The 25568-nt window shown below is 35.5% G+C and overlaps 2 protein-coding genes and 1 long non-coding RNA gene across 4 annotated transcripts; 2 read left to right on the top strand and 1 right to left on the bottom strand.

Moving 5' to 3' along the window:
- The first annotated feature begins 1419 nt into the window (after nt 1-1419).
- Nucleotides 1420-9646, top strand: LOC139785734 (nose resistant to fluoxetine protein 6-like). 2 transcript variants are annotated; one of them, XM_071724896.1, is made up of 13 exons: nt 1420-2170; nt 5317-5561; nt 6072-6265; nt 6404-6504; nt 6865-7089; nt 7189-7402; nt 7604-7769; nt 7876-7955; nt 8048-8143; nt 8214-8343; nt 8824-8998; nt 9199-9341; nt 9417-9646. In XM_071724896.1, exons 1-13 carry the CDS (start codon nt 1954-1956, stop codon nt 9573-9575), a joined length of 2145 nt encoding a protein of 714 aa, XP_071580997.1. In that variant the 5' UTR covers nt 1420-1953; the 3' UTR covers nt 9576-9646. The 2 variants fall into 2 exon arrangements, with proteins under 2 accessions (XP_071580997.1, XP_071580998.1); XM_071724897.1 differs by lacking the exon at nt 1420-2170 and adding an exon at nt 4042-4128.
- Nucleotides 9647-9798: 152 nt separating this feature from the next.
- LOC139785736 (uncharacterized) lies at nt 9799-10914 on the bottom strand. Its single transcript, XR_011722063.1, has 3 exons — nt 10471-10914; nt 10196-10400; nt 9799-10111 (listed from the first exon to the last, which is right to left on the bottom strand). It is a non-coding gene; the product is annotated as an uncharacterized lncRNA (long non-coding RNA).
- Nucleotides 10915-11160: 246 nt separating this feature from the next.
- Nucleotides 11161-20618, top strand: LOC139785735 (cytochrome P450 4C1-like). Its single transcript, XM_071724898.1, has 8 exons — nt 11161-11244; nt 11704-11889; nt 12106-12199; nt 19346-19448; nt 19623-19728; nt 19910-20016; nt 20095-20163; nt 20583-20618. Exons 2-8 carry the CDS (start codon nt 11802-11804, stop codon nt 20601-20603), a joined length of 588 nt encoding a protein of 195 aa, XP_071580999.1. The 5' UTR covers nt 11161-11244; nt 11704-11801; the 3' UTR covers nt 20604-20618.
- The last annotated feature ends 4950 nt before the right edge of the window (nt 20619-25568 follow it).

The following is a 25568-nucleotide window of genomic DNA, read 5'->3' as shown; positions in this document are numbered from 1 at the left end:
TAATATAAACTTAATCAGTCAAAATAACAACTTTTAAAATCTATACATTTTTGCCTACGAGTTTATTTATTCCAGTAACATAAAATCGCGTAAAAGAGTCACGGTGCGTCTCGCTCCGCGCGTACTTGGTGCGAGACACTACCGTGTCTCTTGATATATGGCTGCACGCCGTTCTCGACTCATCTCTTTATCTTCAAGGGTCTCATCTTCATAGGCTCTAATCTTTGTTACGAAATTTTTTGGACCAACGTTGCACCATGCATTCGTTGACAGTTCCTTCACTGAGAAAAAAATATTTTAATCCAAGTAAATATGTCATTGGTACCCACCAAATAAATAATTTTCTTGAATAAAGTAATATTTTTTTGGATCAAAATATTTTTTTTTTCAGTGTGCACACTGAGAAAAAAAATTTTTTAATTCAAAAAAATATTGCTTTATTCAAGAAAATTATTTATTTGGTGGGTACCAATGACATATTTACTTGGATTAAAATATTTTTTTTCTCAGTGTTCGCCAAATGCGGCGTTGATAATTCGAATCGTTTCTGCTGTTTTACGGCCTAGCTTGAACTCGTATAAAAAAATTACTCGAATTTGCTTATTTTCCATCTTTGTTTCAGTAGTCTAAATTGCCCACAAATTGACATCAATAATATAATCAGGGTTATGAATAAACAGAGCGAAGTTTGCGCTTTGACATGGCGTGTAACATGAACATGGTTAAATAAAACCTTTATCAAAAAGTACAGTGCTAAAATTCAAAATTACAAAAACCAACATTATTCTTGCGCCAACCTATTAATTATCTCTTGAGGAAGTTATTCCGGTTAGAGTAATTTTGATAAAATCCCATTAAAATTATTCTCATGAGCCAAAGAAAAAGGACATGAAAATGTCAAGAAAAAATTAATAATTACCAGAAAGATTTCTAAAAAATGGTTTAATTATGCATTCTATCTGTGACATTTTTAGGGTTTACAAAATTTCTTTAAAGGTTAAAGGTAAACTGAAATACGATATTATGCGCACTACATGCGTGCAGTTCACTTCTGTTTTAAATGTCACATTTTCCTAATATATTCCAGGTCTCTATGTTCTTAGATAAATTGTCAATCTAATCATTCTTTTTTTTAGTTTTTAAAATATTAGATACGCTTTTGTTTATTTCTATTCTTGACATATTGACAGTTTAATAACTAAATCCTAGATGAAAAATAAAAGAGAATTTATTTTTTGTGTTTTTCAACTGCGGCATTTACTACTTAACTGGTGAAAAAATTTGTAATTTGTCTGTTTGAAAATTCAAACAGACAGGTCAAAACAGAAGAAGAAAATACAATTTTAAAGATAATTTCTAATTTCGCACAGAGACTATATATAAATTTATAAATTCACATTTTATTGCCTTCTTATAAGATTATTTTCTTATAAGATTTTTTATACGTTATATTCATCGGATGCCAGCATACTCAATGATCAAATGTACACAATAACGTGGGGGGGCTCCGTCACGACATCGAAAAAGTTGACGGGGAGGACGTTTCGCTTTCCACTGCAAATCCACGTTAACTTCTCCCTATATAGACCAGTCTGGTCGCGGTCGTCGAATCTGGCTGACCAATATTAATCTCCACTATACAAATCAAAAAATATCCGCTGACAAAACTTTAACGTTTGCGCGGACGAAGTTAATAAACAGAGCTTTCTTTAATACGATTCGTTGGGCTAAACGTGGCCCCTTTATTTCTGCGAAGAAAATAATCCTATTCTGCGAAGAGAATAATCCTAATAGATCTGCACATTAACGAAATTTGTTACATGAGCAAAACCCAGTTTCACTCTGTCGTATCTCCAAAATTGATTTCACGATTGGTATCGGTATTCGCCACAATTTAGAATAACGAGGAAACAAAAGTGACTATAGTGACTGTCGAGTGCTAAAACATGAATTATGTCGCGTCAGCGACTATTTTGTTTCTACATCTGCAATTTCGCCGTGTTATTCTGCGTATCTGCACAATTTCACGGATCTAACGAAAACGGTATCCATTTACTGCCCGCTTATGCTATCGCCACGAGAGCCGGTCTTCTCGGTTCGACGACATGTGGGATAGAACTACGAGATTTTCAAAACGCTGTCGATCAACGAATACTATGGGGCTTGAAGAGTGAGTAAAATCCATTCTTAACCATAATCGTATCGATAAATCGAATGCAAAGTCTGGAAAGCTAAAATAATCTCTCGCGTTTGTTTTATATTGAATTGTTTCTTTGCGTGTTGTTGAACTGCGTGACTGAGTTAAGATTCTGTGGCTCTTTCTTCGTTTGTAAAATAATGGAGAGATTAAAGTAATTAAATCGTAAAATTAATTTTTCTCGATGTTTATAAAACTGCACCTATAAATAAAGGTATCTATAATAATAGTCAAATTATTTCAGTGTTTCTATAAAGCTTTTGATTTAATCCTCAGAGACTTCATAATTAAAGATTTCGTAAATTATATACGGTATATAATTGATGCAACCCCGTAGAATGTGAATTAACTCCCAGGTAGCAAGCACTCGTCATTTTGACGTCAATTGACGTCAAAAGTCTGTCATATTGACGTCTTTTGACGTCAATTGACGTCAAAATGACGAGTGCTTACTACCTGGGCTAAGTAAACTAATTCTTTAATTTCAAGCAATAAATTCAATTGATCGAGTTCATCGATTTAAAAGGATGGGCTCAGCAAAAAGATGACTTCCGGGATGATTTTAAACAGGGTTTTTAAATTATCATTTAGATAGCCCATTTTCGCCAACGTCGATCAACTGTAACCTTCGATCAAACTCTTCATCTCTTTCTAACCTCTGGAAAGAGACGAAGAGTGAGAAAGAATCGAAGATTACAGGTAATCGACGTTGATGGTGAGACTGGGCCTTAAGGCCAGTATTCATAGTCAGTTCTTATATTTAAGACCGTCGCGTCGACTTAAGTACAATATTAAGATATCATTAACCAATCACAGAGCCGTATTAGCATCTTAAAATATTACTTAAGACGGTCTTGAAATAAGATCCGACTATGAATACCGGCTTTAGAGTCGATAAAAAAACGTACGTTTTATGTCGACCTTTTTTCGCTGTCATTCTTCAGCTTCCTTAAAATGCAGCCTTAAAATATGACGCAATAAGGTAGATCGTTTGTTATTAAAATTACAAGCTTGAAAAGTGGCGCTTATTACATCACTCGTCTAATGTTCTTTTTTCTCTCGATTAAAGAACAAGCTGTCCGTGGCGTGTGAGCTGCATTCCGAACGTAATTCGTTTATGCACACATTATGCAACATTATTACCGCCGCGATTGTGTCGTATACGCGTAACTTTCGTTTAGAGTTTAGAACACTTAACCGAATCAACTTTCTTCCGTGTTACACAAAGAACAAGTTTCTCAGCCGCATGTGCAAGGGAAAAGCGTCTATTACGCGGTCAACATCGCACGATTTTCTCTCATTTCATTTCGAGGATCTTGTATCTCGCGGATTCTAGCACGCTCCGCGTATCGCGGTGTGCCTGTAACGTTATAGAGAACACACGTTATAGCTGTACGTCATAAAGAGTATGTACACTCTCTTAGGTACACAACGTATCCAATACACATCTTTGTGCGTGGCTCGAGTTCCGAATATTTTTCAATACTATCATGTTTATTTATAACAGAAGCGATTTGAATGAAAGTTAATACAAACAAATCACGAAACATTGATAAGAATGTCATTCTTCGTAATTAGTATTACTTTAATTAACAAAAATATTTCATAATTAAAGGATTTTGTAAATTATATACGGTATATAATTGATGTATTCTTATGTAGAATTGTGAATTGACCAAGTAAAATAATTCTTTAATTTCAAGCAATAAATTCAATTACGATATCTCATTGTTCTTAATAGTTTTCCTTTTGTGAAGTGCATATAATAATAATGCGCAGAATAGCACATCAGGATTATATAATTATGTTACGTAATAATAATTGAAACTATCATATATATATCATACTATTATATAAAACCCGACTGTTTGTCTGTCCGTCCGTTTGTCCGCGAACTACTCATTCGTTAGTGGATCGAATTTTTACCAAAAGTATATGAAGTAGGGGTAGAATTTTCCGGGGAGTGCCATGATGTGTATAGTTTTTTGTTACCGATTTTCTGGAAACCGGTTTTTCTAATTTTTCCAATTTTTCCGAAAATAATTGACCGAATCTCAAAGAATTACATATGAAACAGGGGTAGAATTTTCCGGGAAGTGCTATAAAGTGTATAATTTTTGAGAGAGAGAGAGAGAGAGAGAGAGAGAGAGAGAGAGAGAGAGGGAGAGGGAGAGGGAGAGGGAGAGGGAGAGGGAGAGGGAGAGGGAGAGAGAGAGGGAGAGGGAGAGGGAGAGGGAGAGGGAGAGGGAGAGGGAGAGGGAGAGGGAGAGGGAGAGGGAGAGGGAGAGAGAGAGGAGTGGGACGAGGGAGAGGGAGAGGAGAGGGGGAGAGGGCGAGGGAGAGGGAGAGGGAGAGGTGAAGAGGGAGAGGGACCGAGGGAGAGGGAGAGGGAAGAGGGAGAGGGAGAGGAGAGGGGAGAGGGAGAGGACGGAGGGAGAGGGAGAGGGATTGAGGGAGAGGGAGCGGGATAGGGAGAGGGAGAGGGAAGAGGTGAAGAGGGAGAGGAGAGGGAGAGGGAGAGGGAGAGGGAGAGGGAGAGGGAGAGGGATGAGGCGAGAGGAGAGGGAGAGGGAGAGGGAGAGGCAGGGAGAGAGGGGAGAGAGGAGAGGAGAGGGAGAGGGGAGGGATGAGGGGAGAGGGAGGGAGAGGGAGAGGGAGAGGGAGAGGGAGAGGAGAGGGAGAGGGAGAGGGAGAGGGAGAGGGAGAGAGAGAGAGAGAGAGAGAGAGAGAGAGAGAGAGAGGAGAGAGAGAGAGAGAGAGAGAGAGAGAGAGAGAGAGAGAGAGAGAGAGAGAGAGAGAGAGAGAGAGAGAGAGAGAGAGAGAGAGAGAGAGAGAGAGACTATTTGCGTGTCTTATTACATATGTCCTCCGGGGCGAAGCCCGGGTAACCAGCTAGTATATATATATATACAATAAAGCAAATCGCGACATGATTAAATTAAGGAGTTAAAAAACATGGAGAAATCTGAACAAGATATCTAAAAGTTGTCTTTCACAATTATCAATCCTGCCTTCAGCAATTAATGAAAGTCTCAGTGCTTAACCAAGATTGAATGAGAAATGCTATTCAATATTTTTGCGTGAATAACAATTTAATTGTGTATTTTTATCTTCTCAAGCATTGGATTCTAGCGGCGGCCCGAAATCGGGTTTCTTTTATGGGAATAATTTTTGGCTGGGCAGCCGTAGTCAGTGCATCGATATAATAAACAGGACTCCCTTCGAGATCGCAAAGCGGCTTATATTAAATAACACGCACTATCGCGATCCACGGGATGAAATCCCTCCTTTCGAATTGAATTACTTCGTTGCTCATCTCAGACACAACAGTACTCTTCAATACCACGGTGGTACAAAAAACGAAGTAAGTTCTTCCATGAGATTAATTACTTAAAATATATCGCATCTCAAATCACCGTAGACTTTTTAATTTTCATTTTAAGTCAAGTTCTGCAGCAATAATATACGTTAACCGATCCTAAATCGCACATTTCTTGCATCTTTCTATATTTCTTGCATATTACAATCTAGATAAATCTTACTGCTTTAAAATTAATGCGAGGAAATTAAAATTATTTTGTTGCTAACGTTATTAAAAACATTATTGGGCCTAAACACGTTAAACGTAACTTGTTAGTCATATATGGCATATAATAAATTATTAAAGAAGAAAATTACAGTAAAATTGGCATACGCATGCAAAATAGACTTTTTCGAGCACGTGTGTGATCTTTTTTGATGAAATCTCACTGATGGACAAATATTCAAATTTTTTAACGTAAAATTATAAAAAACATGCAAATATTAACGATCGTTGGCATTGTGCCTGATATTAAGATATATTAAAATATGCTACATAACAGGTTGTTTTTAGGATCTTATTACACTCGGCCTCTGCTTACCCGCGTCTTGCTCCGTGAATAATGTAAGCTTCATTTTGGAAACAATATTTCGTGACAGGATTCTCTTAATCAATGATCTTTATTCCCTGGATCTCAGCCTGATCCAGGTAAAAGACTTGAAGGACGATTATCAATGGCTACTGAGTGGTGGGATGCTTTTCATATGGTACGTCAAAAAACGCAAAAACAACCAAAATTAACATTATAGTTAAAGCAATCATATACGTAAAATTTTCATGTACCTTCTGAAGCCCGAAAAACCAATGGAAAGAGATACTTGCATATATTAATTTTATGGTTTCAGTGTTGTTTTAGTGCTTACCTTCATCATGATGATAAGCGGCACAATATACGATATATTCATATATCAAAAATATTTAAAAGCAAAGAATAAAATTGCCGTTAGTAAGTATATTGTCTAAAGCTTCTTAAGCATCTTCGACAGTAGACTATATATAGCGTTGATATAGTCTACTGTTGAAGTATATCGACGTGTATTGTGATCTTTCACCGTATTCCAAAAGAAATAATTTCATGCTCTGCGCATTGAAATTATTTAACTAATTTGGAGTAAATATTATTTTAATAAAATTCCACAAAAAGATATTTTTCCCTCCCTTATCTCTTATTATGTATTATTTGTTCCTATGTGTTTTAGGAACAAATATTTAATTTATTTTTCAATATTTAATTTTCTCTGTCGACAAGTATCTTTCGTGATTTTTACGTCAATGTAGATGCTAAAGATTCTGAGTTATAATTTAGGAAAAAACGCGGCCGAGGAGATGGAAATGACAGATTCGTCGGATCCACGTGAGAAAAATAGAATCGGGAACGTACTAATGTGTTTCTCTATTTACACAAATACGAAAATGATATTTCGCACGGAATTAGGCGCCGACGCGATACCCGTTATTCATGGTTTACGGTTTCTGAGCATGATTTGGATAATCATAGTCCACACCATATTTTACACGATGGAATATTTCGGTAAGTGTCTCGAAACACAAAAATTTTAGAATTAATTATTTACGTAATACTGGAGTAACTATAAATTTGCATGCACATAATATCGTTTCATGTACGTAGACAATAAAGTGTGGGCTTTGAGATTCGCTGAGGGTATCCCCATTCAAGTGATAAGCAACGCGACCATATCGGTCGATACCTATTTTTTTTTAAGCGGACTTTTATTGGCCTACTTATATCTGAAGAATACAACGGATAAAGAACAAAATAAGCCGATTGATTGGAGGGAGAAGTTAAATGAGTTCTTTTACGGCGTAATGAGAAGATTTATCCGGTACGTTTCTCCGTTATCTTGATTCGCGCGGACAATGAACAAAGACGACGCTGTCAGTTAGCGCGACAGCATCACTGGTACAGTAATGAGCGGAATAAGAGAATAAGATTTAAAAAATTCAATTCAACGGCAAGCTAGACAATAGTGTGTGTGAATGCCCTTTTCACGTTTATTAAAGTTAATTCTAAAAATCGTTTTAAGATTGACACCGCCTTACATGATAATGATAGGAATATTGCAATTGAACACGACTTGGTACGACAAGACCTCGCAATTCTACATTGAGGAGAGACCGCACGAAATTTGCCCGAAATATTGGTGGAGGAATCTCTTATACATAAATAATCTGTTTGGTCATAATTCGATGGTACCTACGAACGTCAATTTAATTACAATATCAATTTGACACGCTCGAAAACGTGTGAAAGATTCCTTATCCCGAATTACCTATTGAAATTTATATTTCCTTGTAGTGCTTGACCTGGAGTTGGTACCTAGCCAGCGATATGCAATTCTTTACAATCGGTCTGGCGCTCTTAATTCTGTCGACTGTGTAAGTTAAACGATCATTGAGATGAACGGAATGTTACACAATTCTCGCGCATATATCTGAAAAAATAAATATAAGCTACGAATTTTTTTCAGATATTTTTATACGGCTGTTGCTTTGTTAAGTGCACTTCTAATAGGCTCGATTACGATAAGCGGCTATATCTCATACATTTATGAATATGTCCCGACGTAAGTTACAACGTCATCTTATTGATCGTGAGATTAATTAGATAAATGAGCGTCCTTTGTGTTATTACAGCTTGGACGAACAGTACAGACTTTTAGATGTCTTATACTATCCACCATGGATCCGAATTGGTCCTTATATTATTGGAATGATCACTGGTTACATTATAACAAGACTAAACAAAAAAATAGCCTTGACAAGGGTAGAGTATTACTTGTACTTTTAGATAAGAGAATTGGATAAAAACGTAAGCAATCGTTGGAGCAATGAAATACGTAGACTACTGTGTAATATTTAGAGATGTTAATTAAAAATTGTCATTTCTAATTATTTCAAACGTGGATTTAAAATGTCTATCATAAATTAACAATGCTAGAATAATTTCTAAAAAAATAGCTTCGTTAAAAATAACCGATTTACTTAATCACACACCTATATCTGCAAGTAAGGTTTTATTTGCTTGTTATTACTTAATAATTCTGTCAAAAAAGTTTTTACTATTTGTGTGTATATTAATTGATCACTTGTAAGTTAAAATACTGATATTTCGCGTTTTATAATTTAACACGGCTACAATGAAAAATCACAAGTAATAGGAAACCATGTAAATGTATAAAAGAATTATTTAACTCAATTTCAAATTATTTTTAATGTGCTATAACATTTTAAATATAAATTTCAGAACGCTTTAATTGTATACTGGAGCCTCGGTAGCGTTTGTAACATTTTCGTATTATTCGGCCTTTACAAGCGACAGATATCCGTTCTGTCTACTGCTATTTACGTTGCATTAAGCAGAACAGTTTGGGCTATAGGAATAGCATGGATTGTAATAGTGTGCTCTACTAAGCACGGAGGTTAGTTAATTTTTAGAATAATATATAGATAAATATTATATCATATCAACGTAAATAAAATGTAATACACTATTCGTAACTTACATTCTATTTAATCTCTTTTTAAAAGTATTTTTGTAATAGCAAAACAAATAAAAATAATGTTATATTTTAGAAGAAAAGAAATTATTCTTGTTATCAAACGCTTGACTTTATTGCAGGCATTGTTAAGGAACTATTAACATGCAAAATCTGGATTCCTCTTAGCAGACTCACGTACTGTGCTTACCTTTTAAATCCTTTTATCATAGTTTCGATTCGCTTGCATAATGAAACATCCGCTCATGTAGAGCTTCTGTCCATGGTAAGTACACGAACATTCAAAAACTCCGACATCGACCGAAAAAAATACGCTTATTGTCACATTTTTCGTTTTTAGAGCGCCATGGTCATGGGACACCTGATGATTAGTTACATCTGTGCTTATGTATTGTCTTTAATGGCAGAATCACCGTATATCTTACTAATGCGGTCGTTCATCCAGTCTCGCAGCAGGGAAAAATATAAAGGACATAAGATTATAATTTCGCACACGTGATTGCGATGAAAACACTGCAATATTGTAATTGTTATTAAAACCGAATGAAATAAAATCGATTTTTGCTTTTATATTCTTTTATGTTCTTTTATATTCTTTTATATACCATTTGTGCGAAACCGTATTCGATTTTGATGAAATTTGGAGATAAGCTGGATATAATTTGCGATAAATTATGCGGAAGGAATGTTTCATGTGCGGTTAATTCATTGAAACGCAAGAATGCGCACGAATCTAGATTCGTTTTTATCAAGTGGGCATATTATACATAGCATCCACCAGCAGATTTCAGTCAAAATATCTTGTATCTGGCTCGAAGAGTAGATCAAGAGTTTACAGCTCATTTACAAAACTACAAATTATCAGACGATCAAAGTTCTCTGCTATATATGAACTGGGGAATGTATTCTGGGTGGCGCCGGCGAGGTAACGGATCGATTCGCACGTGAGGCCTGTTCGCGTCTACCTTCCTCCAGCTGCTTTTCAAGCTGCTCTTTCAAGACTAGAAGCTCCCTTGTTCTTTGATAAACAGGATCCTTGAAGCAGACAAAAACAGGTATTTCGACGAAAATACTCATAAACTATTTAACGTGACAATCTTATTAGATATTTTCACATACCTGTTGCCGCATACTGGGGTTCCATCTACAATACAGACTTTTCCACGGTTTGATGTACCGCATACTAGCAACTGGCATTAGGATGAGTTGATAGTTTGTACCGGACCGGTAAAGAGGATTGAGATAAAGAGGTAATTGACTATTGGTATACGACCAGAGGGAGACTGTTCTTTGCTTCACTTGCTCCTGCACTCTCTCGCGTTCGCTGTAAATTTTATTATATAATAACTCGTGTACACAGAAATGTAAACCAAATTGCCCATACAAATAAGTACCTGCTGAACAAGAACGTTCCAAATCTGCAAGAGTAAAGATGATCGAGAATAGTAATTAAAAAATGTTCGTTGAATTCGAAAGCATTAGGGAATTGCCGCATTATTTGCCAAACGCAATCGATAAATTGTAAAAATACCGGCGATCTATCTGCATCGCTGTGGTGTTCATCACCGTGGCCTATCCTCTAATTTAGCTATACAAGTGCAAGAATTTTTATTTCAGATACCCAGTTTGTAAATTTTATTTACCGTGGTATCATAAATGTGTTGTAAATTTCATATCTTTTTTAACAGTGTACATAATAAACATATACATACATGTTTTGGAAGAACAATGGAAGATTGTGATTACTCTAACTAACGAGTTTTATCCCATTGCAAAAGCATGGGGATTCTTTTTTCCCGTAATATCCATTCGTCATCCGAATGATTTAGAGGTGAAATATGAATGAAATTTTATTCTGCTTTTTTTTATTATTGATATATTGATGATACGATGTTTACTTTTTTATGTTTTTTTATTTAAAAAAATGTTTATTTGTCAAAAGTCTGAAATAATTGTATATTTAAAATTAAAGATGATTATCTCTTAATATTTAAAATACTTTTGAAATCAACTAATTGATTACATAAATGGTGTCTAAATTAAATAACGTTTAACTTAATATCTTCTGTAATTTCAGACAATATTAAGCAGTACAAAACATATCGAAAAGACTCTTATTTATGATAATTTACAACCTTGGTTCGGTACAGGTCTTCTCACTAGTGGAGGTAACATCACGATATTAATATAAATAATGGTACATGTTTTACTAAATTTTGCTTTGGCTTCTTATTAACAAAATTAATCTGTATAATTAAATTTAAACAGCATATATTATATCACACAGTAATTAGGTTTACATATATGTTTACAACATCTTATATCAATCATGAAAAAAATAATTGTATTATTAAATATAAAAAAATAAATTATTAAATAATATAATCACATTAAATATAAATATTATAAAAAAAAGATAATAAGCGCATTTTTACGAAGAATTTCTTTCTTATACGTTTTATTACACGATGTGTTGTCGTAAAAATTTAAACGCATATCACAAAAAGAATATATTTGTAATATTCAATGGTTATTAAAAATCGATAAATTTCAAATTAAATAAAAAAATATATGTCTCACTGCACATTGTTATCACACAATTATGCAATATGTTATTTATGTTTCAGGTGCCAAGTGGCATTCACGACGAAAGATATTAACCCCCACATTTCATTTTAATATATTACAGCAGTTTATTCAGATTTTGATCGAGGAAGGTGAAAACATGACCAAATCTTTGAAAAATGCAGGAGACACAGTTGTGAAAGATTTAGTACCATTTTTTAGCGAACATACGCTGAATGCAATATGTGGTATGATGTGTTCATAACTGTACATTTTAACTGTAAATTTTATTTTATAAATTCCTATTGATAAATAAAATTATACTAAAATCAAATTTTTAAAACTGTAAGTATCAAAATTACAACATATGAATACTGATTCGTATATAATTTTTACAGCCACAGATACTTTTGAAATATATATGATAATACATTATCACGATATTTTTATAAATGCGTTTGCAGAAACTGCCATGGGCACTTCTCTACGAGGCCTTGGTGATTTCCAGCAGCAGTATCGAGAAGCGGTTCATCGGATGGGCGAACTTCTTATTTACAGGTATAATAATTCATGTTTTATTAGATGTAATAAATAACTGTATATCCATATTCTATCTTAATTAAAATATAAATTTGTAACAGCTAACGATTTAGAAACGGCCAAATTCGAGCAGTAAACAGATGTTAAAGATATATTTAATTTCGATAAAAAGTATACAGTCAACGTTTCGAGCCTTACTTGGCCTTCTTCAGAAAATTAAAAAATAAAAACCATAAAGAATAACGCACTACATAAACTCGTCTTACTTTACAATCAACGAAAATTAATCTACTTCTGAAATCATGGCCTCAGCAGTTAATAAATCAGAGAATTCGGTAGGATACCGTATTCTAAATAAACTGAGTAGCATTATTGTTGTGTTTGTAGGGAATATGCGGGACAACGGAATAAAGCTGCAATTTCATGGACGCTAGAAACCAGCGGCAGCGTCAAGAAAATGTGGTGGGGGAAGAAGTTCCGTTGAATTTTGCGGTACGCTAAAAAGTTGAGACGGTCTGAACTTTTTCCCCCACTACATTTTCTTGACGCTGCCGCTGGTTTCTAGCGTCCATGAAATTGCACCTTAACTGTATAACCGTACTGCTCGATACTTCTAAATATATTTGGTTAGGTACGTGCGTACATTCTCGAGCGCGGAACCACAGGATCTGATCTCACGCGCGATTCCCCTCTACTCGTCATCCCGGTCGCTCGCGCATACACGTTTTCATGAAAGCTCTGGTGTCTTTCCAATCGCAAGCGCGGGAACTTAAACTATTGTAACACACATATAACACTCTCCTTGCTAAAAGAAATACATTTGTTCGGATTCGTCAAGGAGAGACAAAGAAGAGAAAACTGGATAATGAAGTGACAAAGTAATAAAGAACGCTAGTGTAATAAAACGCTTGCCCGAATGGTTTCGTTTTTGTTTAATTTAATTTAACTTCGTAGTCCTTGAGACGCATCGGTAAATTACGCGGTCTTAGTGGCCTTACAGCTCGTTGTGGAGTCGCCGCTATAGGCTCTATGGCTCTATCTTGTGGTACATTTGGTGGGTCAACAGGCACGGCTTGTTGATGTAACTCTTGTTGCAAATGTTCAGGTTCTTCTGGTGGTGCCTGCTGTATCGGTCTCTCTAATCTAGGCGGAGTATGCTTGTCTGTGAAATCATTAAAAATTACACTGTCCGCCAGTTTAGTTGGCGTTTTCTCGCCTATTGCACGCATTTGATTTATGTGTCTTTTCCATGTTCGTCCATCATCTAACTGAATCTTATAATGTAATCTTCCTATTCTTTCTACGATTCTTCCGAATATCCATTTATCGCTACCTATGTAATTTCTACAACTCACTCTTCTCCCCACTTCGAAAACGATAGGCGCTTCTCTGCCTCCTACTTGCGCATGCTCACATTCTGTAGGTAATAGCAAATCTAAGCGTGTACGTAATTTTCTCGCGAACATTAATTCCGCTGGCGATTTTCCCGTTGCGGAATGACCTGTATTTCTATACTGTATGAGTATTTGCTGCAGTAAAATGTGTACATTCGTTGAGTTGCCTCGCATACGACGTAAAGAATTTTTTAGAATTTGTACATATCTTTCCGCTTGCCCATTTGTTGATGGGTTGTACGGTGCCGTGAGCTTTTGCGTAATACCGTTTACTTTAAGAAATTTAGTGAATTCGGTAGAAGTAAAGGTTTTTGCATTATCTGATACGAAATATTTTGGGATTCCAAAAGTAGCAAAGATTTTCCTGCATAAATCTATCGTGGTTTTTGTAGTAATATCCTTAACGATATGTATTTCAGGCCATTTAGTGTATGCGTCTACCAGAATAAAAAAGTAATGTCCTAAGAATGGACCTGCAAAGTCTACGTGTACTCTTTCGAAGGCAGTTGTAGGGGGTTCCCACACATGTGCCTCTATTTTTGTAGGGTTGTTCCGAAATGTATTGCAGTCTTTACAATTCTTTGCTAATAATTCGATATCTTGATCGATGCCTGACCACCAAACGTAACCTCTGGCTAAATTCTTCATTTTCACGACGCCGAAGTGTCCTAAATGTAATTCCTGTAATATCTTGTCACGCAGTGACTGAGGGACGACCGCTCTATGACCTCTAAGGATTATTCCATTCTGTAATGTAAATTCTTGTAAGTCTATTTGTGTATTGTTGTATTTTCCTACTTTCTTTCCAGATGCTAATGATTCGTATACTTTTGAAAGTTTCGCGTCTTTTGCCGTAGCTGTTCTTAATTCTGTAATTGTAATAGGTAAGGTTTCGATAGTATTTAATTGAAAGATATCGACAACATCGCACTTCGTACTATTGTCTTTAATAGGAAGACGTGATAGGCAATCCGCATTAGCGTGTAATTCTGATTTGCGATATTTAATTGAGTAGTTAAATCCTTGTAAAAACAAAGCATAGTGCTGCATTCTCATAGCACTAAAAACAGAAAAACTTCTGTGCGGAGCAAAGATTTGAGATAGAGGACGATGATCCGTAATTAATGTAAAGTGCCCGCCGTGTAAATATTGGTAGAATTTCTTAATACCAAAAATAATAGCGTATGCTTCCTTATCTATCTGTGAGTATGATTTCTGTGTATCTGAAAGCGTTTGTGACGCGTATTGTATAGCTCGTTCGGTTCCATCTGGATAAATATGCGATAATACCGCGCCTACCCCGTATGGGCTTGCATCAGTGGCTAATGAAAGTGGTAACGTAGGGTCAAAATGAGCTAAGCATTTCGGGCTTGTGAATGCTTTCTTCGCTGCTTGAAAGCTTTTTTCACAATCCTTAGACCAATAAAACACGGTATTTTTATGTAATAAATTATTTAAAGGATGTAGAGTTGAACTAAGGTTAGGAATAAAACGACCATAATAATTTATCATTCCGATAAAACTACGTACTTCGGTTACGTTTCGTGGTCTTTGCATCTTACTTATAGCTTCAATTTTGTCTTGCGATTTATGTAGTCCGTCTTTGTCAATTACATAGCCACAATAATTGATTCGGTCCGTGAGAAATTCACTTTTGTCCGGATTAATTCTAATATTGTATTCTTGCAACCGTTTGAAAATCATTTTGAGTTTTCGTAAATGGTCCTCAATATTTTTACTTGAGACACGTATGTCGTCTAAAAATACTTCTATACCTTCTATGTCTTTTAAAATGGACTCAATAGTTCGTTGCCAGGCTGCTGGAGCTGAAGCTATCCCGTACATCAGGCGGTTAGAACGATAGAGACCTAAATGTGTATTTAATACAAGGAAAACCTGATCTTCGGGTCGGACTTCCATTTGTAGGTAGGCTTGCAACAAATCTATCTTAGAAAAAATTACGCCTCCGGCCATTGACGCAAACAATTCGTTTGGAGTGGGTAGTGGATGATCGTCAACAATTAACTGCGGGTTTAACGTAACACTATAGTCTCCGCAGAGGCGTACCTGGCCGTTCTTTTTAAGTACTGGGACTACAGGTGTAGCCCATTCTGATGTATCTATTTTAGTGAGAACTCCTTCTGCTTCTAATTTACGTATTTCTTGTTCCACTAACGGGCGTAAACGAAAAGGTACCGGACGTGCTTTACAAAAAACCGGCTTCGCGTTTTCCTTTAATGTAAGTCTACATTGTACATTTCGAATCTTTGAAATTGTTGGGATCGTAATTGACTGATACTTCTGTAGAAGAGCGTTCAACCGATTTCTGTCTGCAATTTCTACTGTATTTACCGAACTGATATGATTTAGAAAGCTTTTAATGCTATTTTCTTCTTGTAATTGTGCTAGCCATTCTCGGCCTAGTAATGTATTCCTCTTTTCTTTAGTAATATAGAGATTCAGTTCACGCAAATTATCACCGCACCGTACATTTACAATCATGTACCCTAATAGTTTAATTTTTTGTTGGCAATACGAAACTAAAGTTAATTCTGTAGGATGGATGGACGAATTTGGAAATAACTTACGTGCTAGGCTTACTGCCATCAATGACACTGCTGCACCACTATCAATTTCGAATTTTATTTCCTTATCGTTAACTAGAAGCGTTGTAAATATTTTTTCTCTGAATTGTGCATGTTCCAGCTGTAATATTTCCGTGACTGCGTTCGTTTCACGATTACGCTGAAAACAGACCTTCTGTAAATGACCACACTTACCACAAGAGTTACATTTAACATTTTTGTTTAACGAACATTTAGAAGCTAAATGATTTTGTCCGCATCTGTAACATGTAACTGAATTATTCGCAGAGGATGTATTTGAATTTTTTGTCTTGCCTGTATTAGGCTTATTATTCGCTTTGCGTACGTTTGTATTATTATTCGCTTTATTAGACTTATCTGTATTATTCGAACGGCGCGTAGATCGCTTCGCTGAGTGCACCAGGCCCACTTCCATTTCCCCTTGGAGTTGCAGTGCCCCTTTCTCTGACAATTCCATGGTTGTGGCTACCTGCGTTGCTTTATCCAGCGTCAGGTCCGGTATTTCCAGTAGGCGTGCTTGGATCCTTTTGTTGGCCAATCCGAAGACTAATTGGTTTCTTAGAGCTGTCCTGAGGTAGTCCCCGAACTTACAATGTAAGCTCAGTTTTTGTAAGGCTGCTAGGAATTCCTGTATAGATTCGCCCTCCTTCTGCTTGCGCTGGTGGAACTTGAAATTTTCCGCTATTTCAAGTGGTGGTGGATCGTAAAAACCCTTCAAAATCGTGACCAAGGTGTCGTAATTCGTTTCGAACGGGCTTTGCGGCGCTAGCCGGTCACAGAGGACATCGAAGGACGTCGGTCCGACGTAATGAAGTAAATATGGCGCTCTCGTTTCCTCCTTGATCGAGAATATTCGAAACGCTGCTTCGAACCTCAGAAGCCATCGAGATAGATTGGTAATTGTAGAGTCGAATGGCTCAATTGTAAATGTATTGGGTACTTGCCCAGTAGTCGCCACAGCCATACTTGCTGTGTAATTATCTGTGTAACGTATTCAGATTACTGGCCGTAGCACGTGGTCCGCTTAGACGGTTAATCCGTTTCTCGTCTCCGTATTCCGGGAGCCTATCCCATCCTCGTCGCCAATTTGTTGTGTTTGTAGGGAATATGCGGGACAACGGAATAACTGTATAACCGTACTGCTCGATACTTCTAAATATATTTGGTTAGGTACGTGCGTACATTCTCGAGCGCGGAACCACAGGATCTGATCTCACGCGCGATCCCCCTCTACTCGTCATCCCGGTCGCTCGCGCATACACGTTTTTATGAAAGCTCTGGTGTCTTTCCAATCGCAAGCGCGGGAACTTAAACTATTGTAACACACATATAACAATTATTAAGGTCCAGAAGGATAAAAACGCCCATTTTTCCAACAATGATGTAGTCTATAAAATCTGCTGTAAGAATTGTGATGCCTCTTACGTCGGTCAGACTAAGAGGCAATTACAAACTAGATTAAAAGAACATAAAAGTAACATCAGATTGGATGAGTCCAAACATTCAGTCGTCTCAGAGCATGCCACCAAATTCAATCATTCGTTTGACTGGGACAATGCACGCATCTTGGAAATTGAGCATAATTACAAAAAGAGATTGACTGCAGAAATGATACATATTAAAGAGCAGCCAAATGGTATAAATTTAAACAAGGACACGGAATTACTGAACGATGCCGATTTTGATATTTTGTATCGGTTATCATAAATGTTCCTTTAAGGACGTTCTCCGGTCCTTATACTAGAGAAAATCGATTTTCTTAGGATTTTCTTGAAACTGTGAATATACGTTAATTTAGGTGTGCTTTATGCGTGGTATAAATTTCAGTACCACTTCCGGTATAAAAAATAAAGATACTGAGCCTCAAAGTTTCAAAAAAAAAAAATTTAAATTTAATTTTTTTTTAGTTTTGGCATTTTTTCCTTATAGAACTCGACGAGAGGAGCAACTTTGGTCCTCTTGGCCAACCTTGTATCTCTTACCGTTTGGCCTGGAAAACCTTTTCATTAGTAAAAGTTGAAACTTTGAGGCTTAGTATCTTTATTTTTTATACCGGAAGAGGTACTGAAATTTATAACGCATAAAGCACACCTAAATTAACGTATATTCACAGTTTCAAGAAAATCCTAAGAAAATCGATTTTCTCTAGTATAAGAACCGGAGAACGTCCTTAATAACAATGACTAGTGGTTGCTGTGTCCTTGCGATGCGTGTATCGTCTCAGTCGTCTGTTATCTTTCGCGTCGAGCACACGCTTTTCGGAGACGATGGAAGGATTTCACTTTCCTTGTTGCATTGACCGCTTATGTGAGTCCGTTTATGAGTACAAACTCAATAATTAAATTTAGAGTTTTATCTTACGTGAATTTCTATACTTTCGATGTAGTTGCCACTAAGATGGTCTGGCGACAAAGACCTGACAATTACACGGGTTTCATGGACACACGAGTGTCATGCAACGAGGGTAGCGACCGATTCGTCTTGTGATTTGACGAATACTCGACGATATACTTCCGACTTCACTATGACTAATTGTTCATCTGCTTGGGTGAGATTGAGTAATGGAAACCGTAGCGTTGGATCAAATTTTCGTTGATTGTAAAGTAAGACGAGTTTATGTAATGCGTTATTCTTTATGGTTTTTATTTTTTAATGTTCTGAAGAAGGCCAAGTAAGGCTCGAAACGTTGACTGTATACTTTTTATCGAAATTAAATATATCTTTAACATCTGTTTACTGCTCGAATTTGGCCGTTTCTAAATCGTTAGCTGTTGCTTTGTCGAGCGAAATTATATTGTTATAAATTTGTAATGTCTAATTATATAAAGAGGTAAATAACAATACTTAATGTAAAGCATCACTTTCGTTAATTAGAAATTTATAAATTACACATCTGTTAAATTATCTATTTAAAAATAAATAGAAATAAACTTAAGAATAAATAGTTAAAAACAGGTATAACTTTTATATTATATAAGATTTTGCATATTTTTCTAGCATAATTTTATTAGTGTTTAAATTTACTTTCTTTTTATATAGTTACTAAAGAAATACTAATTGTAAAAGTATATAAAAAACTTAAAAAACTTAAAAAAATGTTTTCTAAATTTACATGCATTAATGTCTTTTTAAAATAACATGCCTGACATTTATTAATTATTTAGAGTAATGAGGCAATGGCTGCACATCGATTGGATATTCTCGTTGACGTCTAAAGGTCGAGAGCAAAAGAAGATGCTGAAGATATTACATGGATTTACTAAACGAGTACGCAAAAATGCTACTTAATATTAGATATATTTAGACATTACCTATTAAGAATTATTACAACACTAAAAAATTACAATATAATTGTCGTGTAAAAAAATTATAATTTATAAATATTAACAGCACACTACTAATTTTATTTATGGAAGAATCATTAATGTTGTATTTACATAGATAATTGCTGAAAGAAAACTTTATCATGATCGCACTAATGGTCAATACTTGAAAAGCTTTTATAATGACACGTCGGCAAAGAGAGATGACGCAGAACCGGTAGGAAGTACGTAATGTAATAGGTAGCTATTTTTTAAATCTAGTTGGTGTTTAATATCATAAATTATATTTTACAAATGAATATTATACTTATAGTTTAAATTCTTAACGTAGTCAAGTTAATGAAAATGTCACAGAAGAATTTTGCTGTTAATTTGATACAGACATGTTTACATATTTCGATTTAGTACGAAGAAAACGACTTGCAATGTTGGATCTACTAATAGCAGCATCTCGTGATGGCCTTATGACTGATTCAGATATTAGGGAGGAAGTTGATACTTTTATGTTTGAGGTATATTTCTTTTGTATAACCTTTCTTATTCATTATTTGGTTTATCGATACATGATACATTGATGTATACGATTATAGGGTCATGATACTACAGCAATGGGTCTGTGCTTCATTTTGGCACTATTAGCTGAGCATAAGGACATTCAGGTATCTATCGTCAAATGTAAATCGCTATTCCAAATAGACAAAGAAATTAATTGATTCCAAAAGTTATTTATTAACTCTCCATCTGTATATAGCAGCCGAGCCAAAATGATATCTGCTCATAACAATAAAACTTGCAAACCTTCCAAAAAATATTAAATAATAAAGAAATGATGTTCATTAAAATGATTATAAAATCGTCAAATACAATGTAGACAGATGTTTCATAAATTTTTTCAGATTTTTTAAAATTATTTAGGGTAGAGAAAGATAGTGTCAAACGTGATAGACCCACGTATACACTCCGAAGATGCAAAAAAAAAACGTACACAAACGAAGGATTAAATATGAATCAATATCTAATTTTTTAAATGTTATTTTAAGTGTGTATATGTGTAATGTATACAATTTGCTTTTTGTAGGTATCAATAGATATACAGTAATATGCGCAAGCGCGCGCGGGCATATGCGTATATGCATACGCTTAACCCTAAAACACCACACTGGGTATATATAAAACACCCATGTTTATTTTAAAAATGCCGGCTGTTTCTACAATGTGGTGATAGTTAGGGAATCGAAGTGATAAGGTAAATAAACTTTTGTTCTCTCTCCACCAATCCCCATGCTGTGCAGTCTCATCTGCCGTTTAATAGACGTATGGCTATACACCCAGTAGGTAGATGTGCTAAACCTAGTGTGGTGTTCTAGGGTTAAGCGTACGCACATATTTCAAATATTCATTTGCATTTTAAGTGCAATTTATATAGGGGAGACCGGGGCTAGAAGTCACACGAGTAAGTTGTCACAAAGCTTATATCTCACAATAGATCGAGTGGAATATTCTTATTTATAGTGTAGGTTGCTCCTATCGTGTTAGTCGGGTGTACGAAATAGCTCGTTTCAAAAACATCGCATGTGATATTTAAAAGAATTTTTTAAAAATTGGAGGTTGTGAGTAAATTTTTCTTGCCTCTATTTTTATTGTTCCGTTGGTTTTTGGAATTACTAGTCGTAATTTCTTTTGGGTCATAAGAAATATTATAGTTTTAGATAATTTTTTCTGTATTTAGGTAACCGTCATTGCAACATAGTTTATAAATATAATCTTTGTTCAAAATGACCGTTCAGGGTAAGTTGTCTCAAATGAGATGGGATTCAAAGTTGATGAGAATTATTATTCTTTTATTTACTCAAAGGAGGGGGTGTAAAAGTGGCCGTTTTGTGCCCCGATGGGAAACCTGTGAAACATTTTTTTCCACCTTATTTAAGGTTGAAATAAGAAGGAAATAATGGTCATTTACCCAGGAAACTACGGGAAATATTTTAAAATCTATAATAAATGTGTTTAAAACGTCTGTTAAAGTAACTGTGTTTGAGCGGTTTAATAAAAGGTGAAACGTTTTAAAACAAGCACTACATTTCCATTTAATGAATTTTGCATCATGAAATTGTATATAAATGCCGTACATATAACACAATTGCTCATATACGCTTATCATATGTAAATACATAGAGGAAAGTCCCCTATCATGAGATAGGCTCCTAATATGCGACAGCAAGGTTTCTGCTAAACTAATAGGCCCTATCTGTTGGTTCCACCATGAACTTATTACCCTTGGGATAAAACCTATTTAGTGGAAAATTCATTGTTTGATCGTGCGTGTAGTCGTTGCAGAGAAAGAAATTGTGAAATTGGATGTTGTCAAGTGCCATGGATATGAGTCTTTAAACCTTGTTTATTATATAATTAATAAATATTTGGCAATAAGTTCTGCATGCAGCGATAGAGTAAGGTCGTATTAATAGGAAAATACGGGATAAGTTGAGTTGCTCAATTGTAGAGATTAGATTTGGTGATCGCGAAACCGCAAGGCGTGGTGCTCGTAACATGAGATACTCAGGGTACTTCTGGGTTGCTGGAGTATGAAAGTTATTGTATAGTAATAAAAGTAAAGAAAATACAATATTAACGTTAAGGGAAGGTTTATACGAATTTATAAGACTGTGCTGACCTTGATTTGAGGGGGAAGGGTGGAGGGGGAAGATTAGGTACAATATTGAGTATAAGTAGGTTTACGATTGTTGCAAATATGCTTCTCCATTACATTTGTCTTTCAAAAACTTTAAATAAAGTTTTTTAATTGCAATATGATGTATTTTGCACTTTATTAGCGATTTCCCGGGGTCTCTCATAAGATAATCATCTCTAAGATAGAAAGAGAAGGGAGTATACTCGTGTGCACTCGGGTGACGTTTCCGAACGCACCCCAAGCGATCAGAAGAAAGAGAAAGAACTACTAGTGAGGCTATTGGCGTTTTCGATTTGCGACTCAAACCGACTCGGGTCGCATCATGTATACAGGACTCTAGCATCATTGACGTGGAATACATACATATCTGTGTATGTATTCCACGTCCATTGATGCGACCCGAGTCGGGTCGAGTAGCAAATCGAAAACGCCATCTGTCATATGTCTGCACCGTCTATGTTCCTACGCTGCCTCTTACGGCAGGGACCGGTCTATCTATATAAGTCTATGGTGTGTGTGTGTGTGTGTGTGTGTGTGTGTGTGTGTGTGTGTGTGTGTGCATGTGTACATACATATGCGTGGAATAATAAGAATCGGTGTTTAAAATGGGCATTTTGACAAAGATATATAATATATATGTATATATATGGGGTATTCTCCGCGTGTCGGAGTCCTCTCCTGCCCACTTCAATTTTTGACATAATTCAACCAACCAGGACTTAAAATTTTCGTTGAAGTGTCTACTTTTTAATGCTATGTGGCCTTTTGTGAAAATTCAAAATGGCGGACTGATGCAGCGCCGAGAATGAAGAAAGTAAAAAAAATTAATTGTATATCTTCTAAAAAAATGCAGAAATGTCACTTGATTCGGATGAAACTCGGTACTAGGGGGTTTTCGAGGTCGTTGATTCCGAATCTGGTCAAAATTTGGAAATTCAAAATGGCGGATTAAATATGGCCGCCCGTAATGCAGAAATGTCACTTGATTCGGATGAAACTCGGTACTAGGGGGTTTTCGAGGTCGCTGATTCCGAATGTGAAGTCGAAATTCGGAAATTCAAGATGGCGGATCCAATATGGCCGACCGAAATGCAGAAATGTCACTTGATTCACGTGAAAAAAACTGTCGCTTCAGTAGCGCCAAAATCTGTCGCTCTGAGACCGACAGGATAGTTTGAATGATTTTATGGTACCTTCTTTAAAAAATACGTGTTCGTAGCTATAAATTCGTATTCAACGACTGAAGAACCACCGTAAAAGCAATTCTGTAAAAGCATGTACGGCTCTCATCGCCTCCTTTCGTGTTATTATTAAATAACTAAACTATCCATTACTTCAAGGAAAAATCGTAATAATAGTTATATAACAACCAATGCAAAATTATTGTTAGGGACTTTTGAAGGTCTCTAAATACGAATGTAATATCTAGATCTTAAAAATAATACCGTAAAACTGTTCTAATCATCCTATCGGTGTTACAGCGACAGCTTTTGGCGCTACTGAAGCGACAGTTTTTTTCACGTAAATCAAGTGCCATTTCTGCATTCGGTCGGCCATATTGGATCCGCCATCTTGAATTTCCGAATTTCGACTTCACATTCGGAATCAGCGACCTCGAAAACCCCCTAGTACCGAGTTTCATCCGAATCAAGTGACATTTCTGCATTACGGGCGGCCATATTTAATCCGCCATTTTTAATTTCCAAATTTCGACCAGATTCGGAATCAACAACCTCGAAAACCGCCTAGTACCGAGTTTCATCCGAATCAAGTGACATTTCTGCATTTTTTTAGAAGATATACAATTAATTTTTTTTTACTTTCTTCATTTTCGGCGCTGCATCAGTCCGCCATATTGAATTTTCACAAAAGGCCACATGGCATTAAAAAGTAGACACTTCAACGAAAATTTTAAGCCCTGGTTGGTTGAATTATGTAAAAAATTGAAGTGGGCAGGAGAGGACTCCGACACGCGGAGAATGCCCCATATATAAATGTATTTACGTATGATAAGCGTATATGAGCAATTGTGTTATATGTACGGCATTTATATACAATTTCATGATGCAAAATTCATTAAATGGAAATGTAGTGCTTGTTTTAAAACGTTTCACCTTTTATTAAACCGCTCAAACACAGTTACTTTAACAGACGTTTTAAACACATTTATTATAGATTTTAAAATATTTCCCGTGGTTTCCTGGGTAAATGACCATTATTTCCTTCTTATTTCAACCTTAAATAAGGTGGAAAAAAATGTTTCACAGGTTTCCCATCGGGGCACAAAGCGGCCACTTTTACACCCCCTCTTTTATGAAAATATTACAAAGTTTATGAGAATTATTATTCTTTCATTTACTCTATGTTTATGAGAATTATATTACAAAGTTGATGAAAATTATTAATTTTTCGTTTAATTCACGCTGCAATATATTATTAAGTTAAAGTTATCAAAAACTGGCACTAACTTTAATAAAGTATTAAAACAGGAACTATTTGTCGTATATTTCCTCTACATGAAAGATACATGACAATCAATCCAGAGTCATGTGACAACCAACCCTGGGTATGGGGTAATTAAGTTGTCACATTTGCGCGGTTTTGATTAGAATTAAATAACTTTCTTGTGTATAAATATATACAAGTCTAATTTTTTTTCTTACATCTAAAAGATATAGCTACATTATAAAATAGTATACGATATTATAAAATTTTGCTAACATTCTTTTAAAAATCAGTATTTGAAAAGTGTGACAACTAGCCCTGGTCTCCCCTACACATATTTCAAACAAATCAAAACATTTGTGAAATAAATATTCCCGCGATATATTTGTTTCTACGTACAAACATCACAATAACAAGAGACGCCCATTAATTAACAATAATGATAATACAGGATCGTGTCAGGAACGAAGTTGATACTGCCTTGCAAGAGAATGAGCAAAAGTTTACTATAAATTTATTGCAAGACCTACCATATTTGGACAGATGTATAAAGGAAACATTACGCTTATATCCCAGCGTATTTTTCATATCACGAATTCCTGCGGAAGACGTAAAATTACGTATGCATTTAACCAATTTTTTTTTGTATAAATTTTTAAATATATTACGCAACATGTAATCAAATACGCATAAAAAGCAACATTCTTGTATATTTCAAAGATGTAAAAATTTGTATATTATTATTGATAAGTTTATTTCTATAATATTTCAAAATTTTTAATACAAAGCTCCATCTAATACAACGTACAATATTTTCAGAAAATAATGTTAAGCAAGTAATGCTTAATAAAATTTAAATAATATTACATTATATTTTTTATCTTGTAAACTATAGGGCAACTATCCCTATGTTGCTTTAGATACACTAAA

This window comes from Temnothorax nylanderi, unplaced genomic scaffold, assembly GCF_030848795.1.
Source record: "Temnothorax nylanderi isolate EJ_2023f unplaced genomic scaffold, tnyl_v1.0 TNYL_tig0872_pilon, whole genome shotgun sequence".
NCBI lineage: Eukaryota > Metazoa > Arthropoda > Insecta > Hymenoptera > Formicidae > Temnothorax > Temnothorax nylanderi.
The sequence above is the reverse complement of the archived record's forward strand: the minus strand, read 5'-3'. Positions and strand labels throughout refer to the sequence as shown.